This window comes from Eptesicus fuscus, chromosome 3 (assembly GCF_027574615.1).
Source record: "Eptesicus fuscus isolate TK198812 chromosome 3, DD_ASM_mEF_20220401, whole genome shotgun sequence".
In the NCBI taxonomy this organism is placed as follows: Eukaryota; Metazoa; Chordata; class Mammalia; order Chiroptera; family Vespertilionidae; genus Eptesicus; species Eptesicus fuscus.
Window position 1 is genome coordinate 7,640,713 of NC_072475.1, and position 8,820 is coordinate 7,649,532.

General features: G+C 50.6%; 1 protein-coding gene across 1 annotated transcript; it reads left to right on the plus strand.

Moving 5' to 3' along the window:
• Positions 1-345: 345 nt before the first annotated feature.
• On the plus strand, positions 346-3,929 carry LOC129148154 (UL16-binding protein 6-like). Its single transcript, XM_054712855.1, has 5 exons — positions 346-355; positions 431-523; positions 2,430-2,678; positions 2,897-3,160; positions 3,751-3,929. The coding sequence occupies exons 1-5, from the start codon at positions 346-348 to the stop codon at positions 3,873-3,875; spliced, it is 741 nt and encodes a 246-aa protein (XP_054568830.1). The 3' UTR covers positions 3,876-3,929.
• Positions 3,930-8,820: the final 4,891 nt, after the last annotated feature.

Below are 8,820 nucleotides of genomic sequence, written 5' to 3' on the forward strand. Positions count from 1 at the left end.
ATGTGGTTTCTAGAAGGGGAGATGCATAGGAGGGGTGGGGGCTGACTTAGATAGGGGTGGGGGCTGACTTAGATAAAGGGTGTGGCGGTTGAAGGGCGGCTACAGAAGGAATGCTTTGTCCCCAGGCAAGAGGAAGGAAGTGGGCCTAGTTTCCGTGAGTTTCTGTTTCAGTAACTTACTGAAGGTCAGAGTTAATCCTTTGACCAACTCTTGGCTCCTGACACTGGTTGACATCTATCACCACCCACAGTTACAGTGTATTTGCTGTGAGAAGTGTTAGATGTGCCTCCTCATAACTGTTTACAACACAGTCTTCTCAACCACAGTCCCCTGCTCTGCATCCCCATGGTGTTTGGTTTTACCTGGAAGCCTGTGCCTTTTGACAGATCCTCCCCCCACCCCAACTGGTGGGCGGAGTTATGACGGTCAGGCCACCAAGCCCTTCCTGTTCCCTCTGAAGGCCATCTCCACCCGTCTGTCCGATGGCGCAGTTCTCTCTCTGTCTCTCCGTCTCTGGAGCCAGGTCGGTTGGTCCACTCCTTCTCCTCCTCGCCCTCCTCTAATCCCGGTGTTGGAGAGTGGGAATTTTTGAGCACTCCGGAGAGGCCGTGGACTATACCCCAGATAGAGTTGCCAGTGTTGACACCAGGCCAGGCCTTGAGATATGGCTTCATGGCCCCTTCCCCCTGCACCTCACAAAATAGCCTTGCTAGATAGAACACTGTTAGCTTTCTGAAGAACAGGATGACCCTGTGAGTAACATGGCCGTCATCGGTATAATCTTGATGTTACTTAGGAAAAACTGTTTTGTCTTAGGATTGCTTGTTCTGCAAAAACAGGGTGTGGTTAATGTGCTTAAAAGTGGTCCTACACCAAGGGTCGGGGCTGCTCTCTGACCTATCTATCTGGAAGGCAGATCAGCCGCCGGCCGGCAATAAAGGTTCCCTAAATTTTAATTTGGTTTGGACTCCAGTGGTCTTTACTCGCATTCGCTCCACAACACCGGTTTCTCTACCTCCTCCATAATGAATGTCGGGATAAACCTCCTCTTCAATGTCTCTTGGTCTCTGACTCCCGACTCCCGTTCCCTGCTCCTCGAACCTCACACCTTTTAAGATCGGGTGACAGGCAATGGGGTGAAGAAGACCTGGTGTGGTATAAGGCCCACCGGGGTGGCGGTGGGGGTGGGGGGTGAAATATTACAAGAATTACAGCCCCAGGAGTGGGGGGGGGGCTTAACAGAGGGATGGCAGCAATGCTGTGACACTATTGAGGTGTTTTCACTGAATAATATTCCCTTCCTGTCTGTACCCCTCACCCTGCCCTCCCACCCCCTCCACCCTGAAAACGGGGGGGGGAAACGGGCCAAATCTGCAGGCAGGGGCTGCGAAGCCCGGAGTGAGGCCCCGAGAGCCAGGAGCAGGGACTGAGGAACCCGGAGCCGGGAGCGGGGCCCTGGGAGCCTGGGAGCAGGGAGCAGGGAGGCCCTGGGAGTGGGGACTGAGGAACCGGGAGTGCGTGCGGCGAGCTGGCACCACCTGGGTCGTGGTCCCATAGGTTTCCCACCAGGGGGAGAAGGGAATGCCGGCAGAGACTGCATCGCTGCAGCCTTAATTTTGCACTCGGATGTCAAGTGTGACTCGATACGGTTAGCATTAGAATAAAGGAATGGAGAAAAAAGCAAGCGAGTGCAAAGGGTTAAAAACCACGTAGCAAAAACAACAACAACAACAACAACAACAACAACAACAACAACAAAAACACTTAGGGAGTCCGCCCAGCAGCGGGTCCCTCGGGAGGCCGGTGGGGAGTGGCCCTGGAAGCACTCTGGAAGGCAGCGTCCTGGGAGTGCGCACCGCTGCTGAGGGTGGCGATGGAGCGGTCTGGGTGTGAAGGTGTCAGCCCCGTCTTCTTGCTCTTGCTTCTGCTTGGGGCACCCGCTGCACCTCCTTGTGAGTTGGGCAATGGAATCAGGGGCGAGGGACCAGCATGGAGACGGGCACCTGAGGGATGGATGGGCGGGGAGCCCACGCTGGGGTTGGGACCCTTCCCACAGGAGGGGCACAGACCCGCCGACCCCTCCGGATCATCTCTGGGGGCGCCTTTCAGTCTCGGGGCGTCTGCACACCTGGCTGCCTCTGTCCCGAGGAACGGAAATGAGTCTGTGACTTCTCAGAAACAGTCCTGGGCGGAGGAAGGGGGGAGGACCCGGGGGTTTCCGATGAAGCCCCTCCTCCACCCCAACCTCCGCGACAGCACGCCCCGCCCACCCGCCACAACAAAGGCTTCTGCAAAGTGGGAGCCAAGCCCCTGCCATCTGCACCCGAACAGGACACAGGCCGCCCACCCATCAGGGGTTCCATTGTGGTCAGGAATGGGGAGGGGCCCTTAGGGTGACTTATTCCAGCCCCTGCGTGTCTCCCTCCCAGGTGCTGTCTCTCTGGGCTATAAGTTCACAGTGACACCTAATGGACAACCGTGGTGTGACATTCAAGGCCAGGTCAACGGGAACGCATTTCTTCATTACACCTGCGGCGGCCAGAGGGCCACACTCACCAGTGTTCCGGGGGTGAGTGCCACCCGGGCCTGGAACCAGCAGAGAGACGCTCTGCAGGACGTGGTGGAAGAGCTCAGGAAGACGCTGCTTGACATGAAAGCAGGGATGACTGCAGCCGGCGGTGAGTTCCCAAACCCAGGGCAGAGGCAGAACAGAGGTGAGGGCTTAGGGGTCAGTTGTGTTTGGGGAAAACGGGAAGTCGGTCCCACCCAGGAGACTCGGAGCCACAGAGGACAGAGCAGGACCAGGAGATAGAGGGGAGCAGAGGGCTGGACACCAGTGGGGACAACGGCTCTGTCCAGACCAAGGCTGACCGCTTCCCCACGGTGCTGGGGACAGCTCCTCTGTCCCTGCAGGCCAGCATGACGTGTGAGCAGGAATCCAGTGGACGCACCAGCGCATCCTGGGAGTTGGGATCGGATGGACAGACATCTCTCCGCTTTGACTCAAAGAACAGACACTGGACGGTGCTGCGCGGTGAAGGCAGACGGTTAAACAGAACATTGGCGGGTGACAGAGCTACGACCCATCTCCTGGTTATGACCTCAGCTGGAGACTGTAGGAAGTGGCTTGAACAAGTGCTGTGTCCCCTGAGCACACAAGGTAATTCTGCAGAGGGAGGGAGGATGTAGGTCCATGAAATGACAAAGTTTCACATCCTCCACGGTGAGGGTTTTGGAGAATAAGGGCCACAGGATGTTCTGCAGTCCATCTTTTGGTGTCTCACTTCCTCATCTCCGCCTGCACATAACCCTGGACCACTCACTCACCGGGGATTTCGTGCGGACTGCAAACCTGCGGGCATAGTTCTGTTTCCAGACCTTTTCCTCGTCCTCTTCCCTCTTCTGAGCATCGTTTGTCTTCTTCAACTCCCCTGGTCTACTTCCGGAAATCCTTTAACACCTCCTCAGTCAGCTCCTGCGAGGATTCTCTACCATCTCCCTCATGTGTCACCTCCTCTCCTGTCCCAGCAGGAGTGATTACTGTAACCCTTGCTTCCCCCGTTAGCTGTGTGAGCCCCATGGGGCCCCTGCCCATCTCCTCTCTTTGCTCCAACCCCAGGATCTGTCCCTATGGCTGCCCACACATAGAGGGTAGGAACTGCACAGTAGGATCCCCCGGGACAGCAGGGCTGAGGGGCCTCTACATGGAATGGGTTCTGCACGGTCATCACTCTCGTGTTTCCATTACAGCCACAGCCACAGCCACAGCCACAGTCCCGTCCAAGGCCTCAGCCAACAGGCCCATCACCTCGGTCCTCCCTGTGATCCTCACCTGCGCAGTCCTAGTTGGCATCTTAGGCTGGGCCTTAACCTAACAGGAACTGAGGGCATAACTGCAGGTGCCATAACAGCACACGCACTTTCTGAGCAGGACTTCGGAACATAGGAAGAAGTCGAAAATTGGGTCGCTGAATGGTTTGCCTCCAAACAAGAAAAGTTCTATTGGAACGGTATCCACAAATTACCGGAAAGATGGGGGAAATGGGTAGCTAGCGATGGGCAGTACTTTGAATAAAGCACGTTTGATGTTTCCTTTGAAATTATCGTGTTTTCTTTGATGATAAACCCCGCATTATTAACTGGGGGAGCATCTGTTGTGCTGAGGTGAGGAGGATTAGGGAGTGAAATTGAGAAGCCCTGGTAGGTTGAGAGTAGCCATTACGCTTGTTAATTTATAAAGACGGAAATATAGAAATAGAATGGAATAAGTTGTATTTTTTTAAAAAAAAGAAAGTTTGGCTTTGGTATAAACGCGTGGCTGGCCAAGAACCAGTGTTTAGAACAAGAGCAGAGTGGGATTCTGGACACGTCTGACCATCCAGTGTGGAGTCACTGTTCGCCAGGACAGTCATGTGGAGAACTGTGCCCAGCCCGAGAGATGGCGTGTACCGCACCACACAAAACCCCTAGCCTGGGCACCTGCATAAGGGCTCCTTCTGGACACGATGTGGGTGGGACCTCCGCTCCTGGGGACAATAGGACTCAGGGTCCGACCTCCCAGTGCTGGAGCCGGGCTGCAGCGCGGGCAATGCTCAGAGCCCTGCCGGGCTTCCCCCAGATAGGGCGGCCGCCTGCGGTGTGACCTCCGCCTGCTTCCCTCTCCTCCTGCCCACCCTCCAGTGGCTGGGAGTCTGCCCCTGATGATCGCTTCTATGGAAGGCCCCCATTTCGGTGTGTGACCTGCGTGTGATTCTATTGGCTCACCGAGGAGGTCTCCCCTAATAAACCTGGCATCTTGGACTCAGAGGGGCCATGGGAAGTGGCTGAGCATGTGCTCATGTGCTTCAGCCACCCCGGGCACCAGTGCAGCCTGCGGGGTGAGGACTGGCCGTTCCAGGACACAGGAGGCCCTGAGCCTCGGGCACTGGCAGTCAGAGAGTGAGGGCGGACTCAGGAGGGGACAGCTGGGCATCACAGGCCAGCCGCCCCTTCGAGGCCACGTGTCCTCAGACTACGCATTGGACTTGGATCTTCACAGGAAACCACTAAGGAGCAGCAGCCCCTGCAGGTCCCTGCAAGCGAGCCCGGCGTGGGCCCCCACACAGACCTCCATGGTGACCCACAACATCAGCGTCAGAAGAAATTGGCCTCCAGCCCCTCCAAGAACTGCCCTCCCTTCCAGCGCCATCTGCAAGCCATGTCCTGGCCAGCACGGGGCCTCAGCGTTCCTGCAGGCATGCCCCGGGTGGACTGGGTTCCCTCACCCACCTGGTCCTCCAGGTCGGATTGGTCTCCCAGCCCGATGCAGCCTGCACGTCCACCCTTCAAGGCCAGCAGGGCTCTGTCTGAAGAGGCACTGACTTTGGAAGCCTGTGCTTTTGAGCCACTTTTTTTTTAATCGACTTCTGGCTCCAGGTGGTGTAGTGGTATTTCTCTCTTTTCCGCGCCATCATGGAAAAGGTTCTGGTCCAGTTGCTGAGTGGAGGAGCTGGGGAATAAGAAATTAGAGAAAGAAAGACACCAAGGTGCAGAAATAGATTCATGAAGCTGGGAGCTGGGTGGGCTGCCATCCTCTCTGATGGAGAGGTAGCATGACGCGCCCAAAGCACGCAGCACGTTTATTTTATAGACCTAGATTTACATATCTAGTCCCGCCCCTGCCTACACCTGGGCTGCTATGATTGGGGAAGCATGCTCCCAGGGTGTGACTCGGCCTACGCCCTGAGTTCATCTGATGATAATTAAAGAAAAATGCCCATGAGTCTTCCCAGGTCGCTCTCTACATCTCACCCTTTTTTGTTTTTTAAGCTACTATAATAAAAGTAAAATTTAAACATTAAAAATAAGGCTCTAATATTAACACAACTGCAAACAATGCTACATACATGTTAGTGTTTTCAAAACTTGAATGTCAAGAGCAAAACTCTGGTTATTAAATAATAACAAAACAATGCCAATGCAAAACAATAGTAAGAGAGAAATCCGAACTATGGACATGTTAACAGTTTTTGCTACTAAATGAAAGAAAGTCTCTTTTGCTGCTGGTGTATATTTACTCAGAGTCTTTGGACTTGGCTGCGCAAGACTTTGCAGAAGACTGGCAGTCAACAGATGCTAGCATGAGCAGGAACATGGTTGAAGGAGCTTCAACTTCTTGCTTTTCCACAATCTGATGCACTTCAGTCATTAACTTCTTTAGATGACTCTATATTGGGAACTCAGTCCCTTGCGTAGCTTTCAGTTTTCTTCTTCTGCTTTGCTGTTATCAGGCAACTCTCAGTCCTTTTGAGTGAAAAGATTACAGGAGCTTCTCTGGGTCCATTGTGGTGACAGACGTAACACTCTGGCACCCAAATTGGCTGCATTGCTCTTTCTGGAAAGATATAAAAAACAAACACTTCCCCACATTATTACTGAATCTGATAAAACTCTTGTCTGGTTTATGCTTCCTTCCACCTAGCTGACTCGGTGGAGGCCATTGTACAAGAGGTCTGCTGCCTTTCACCTGCTGTATGATCCTTTGCATTACAATTAAAAAATTTTAAAGAATAAAAAGCATGACTGAGCCTCTTTTGAGGTGACACATAACATCTGTCTCCCCCTTTTGTTTTAATAAATGATTTTAAGAGTACGATTGGCTCTTTCCACTAATAAGTGACATTCATTTTACCATATTTGATTATGTTTAAGTCCTCAGGGATTTACCCCTAAAGTTGGCACAGAGAAGTGGATAACAGATTGAGGACATTGCTTTCAATAAAACATGGACATTGTCCTTCTTAAATAACATTTTTTAAAGGCTGAAAATTAAATGAAAAGTTTCTCTGAATTAGTGTGCCCTATAGTAGCTGTTTCAATAATTTTTGGCTTATACTTACTACATAAGCACTATTACTATAGGTGGATGGGCTCCGTAGCAAAATCTGTTAAGGCATAAATAAGAGCTTGTATTTCTACTGAAATATAAGGGGTTTGAAGGACCTTTGCTCCCCTGCTACAGTAGATCCAGCCTTTCCAGAACTGGATCCATCTGTAAAAATGGTTAATGCCTGAGGTATAATATTTCTTTTAATGTGGCAGTTAATACCATTCCCTGTGTTAGAAATAAAGCAAGGCCCCAAGGCAGAGGTCCTGATAAAAACACAAAACATCAAACATTTTTACTTCTATGCAGAAGGGTGTGCACACATGGTCCGTAAGCATGCACACCGACCTTCCTTGCCCTTGGTCCCGGTCAACCTGCAGCAATGCACAGGTACTGACTGCTAGCATGGCAAGGCGTCTTCACTATTTTTATTTCTGGACTATTTCTCCTCTGTTCTTGTGGGCCACTGCCTATTCTGTGGCTGTAGTAGTCCTTTCAGGTCCTCTCTGGGATCCGTTGTTGCAGGAATCCATATGAGCTTTGGAGTTTTCTGGAAATATAAACATATTCTCGACCAAAGGTTAATAAAGAACTCTTTTCTATAAATTAGACTTGGGATCCTTTTGATTTTTGCCCAGACGATTTTTCTTTGGCTTATTTTGACACCATGTGTGTTTTTCATGGGTGTCTTGCTGTTTGCATTACAAATAAAAATTAATTTTCAAAGTAAAAAATTTCTAGATGTAATATACTTTCATGATATTTTTCCTTACATAATATTACTCCACAATCCCCCCTTATTTTTATTTAATTATTAGGAGGCTTTTGGAAAATTTTTATAATGCAGTCTTGATAACTTTAAATTTAATTTTTTTGCACAAAAATATGACTGCTTTAGGTTCATTGCATGTTAAGTAATTTTACCATGAAATGAACTATTAATAGAAATTTTGGTTAATACTTTAGGAATAACTTTTTGTACAATTAGATTTTTTTGAATATTCACTTATTTCATTTAGCTAATTTAAATTGATCTGAAAACTTGACTATTTTACTGTCAAAATTTAATACTCTAACAACAATCTTAGTTTATCCTGTAAATATTAATGGAAAGGATTATTTTCATCCTTGAGAAAGCCCTGAGCATTCCTGGATTTAGATATAGGGCAGCTACCATCGGCCAACTCTCTGTTGTCTGGGTTTCAATCCAAGCTGGGCCAAGTCTCTTTGTTATCTGGGTCCAGATCTGAGCTGGGCCAAGTCTCTGTATGTTATCTGGGTCCCAATCTGAGCTGGCATGGGAAGCGCGAAGCAGCCATGGGGCAGGAGACCTCCTTCAGAAGGGGCGAGTGTTCAAGCCCCTGCAATGTTGCAGGGGTGAGGTTCTGTGCCCCACCTCTGTTGACCCTCAAGTTCTCTCCTGATGGCCCCTCTGCGACTGTGCCTGTCTTAGGTTGTTCCTCCCTTGAGGAATCTTACCCGTCTTTGACTAACCAGCCATCCTCCGGGGCCAAGCAGGGTGATGTGAGGTTCAGTTTTGTCTCCTTGGTAGCCTATGCCCCTATGGCCTCCATGCCCAGCACCTGCCTTAGGATCCCCTCGCCTGCTGGCGGGGCCCTGGCATTGATCACATATCTTGGGGAACCCAGGTTTCTTCTCCAGGGAGGGCCCAGCTCACGCCATTGTGTGAGAGACAGATCCGTGGTACCAGCCACCATGAGGCTTCAACCTCAGCAGGAACAAAGAGCTCAGGCAACAGCTGTGGGCAATTGGATGGTGAGAAGAGGGTCCCTCTTGGCAAAAAGAGCAAGAAGGGCTAATATAGAATGCTCAAGTGCCTTCCCAGGGGGCCTTCCACACAGTGAAAGGGATTAAATCCTTTCATGTGCTTTTAAATTGCTGCCAAACATTCAAAGAATTAGTTTATAAGTTTGTTTGGTATATGCTGTTTTAAA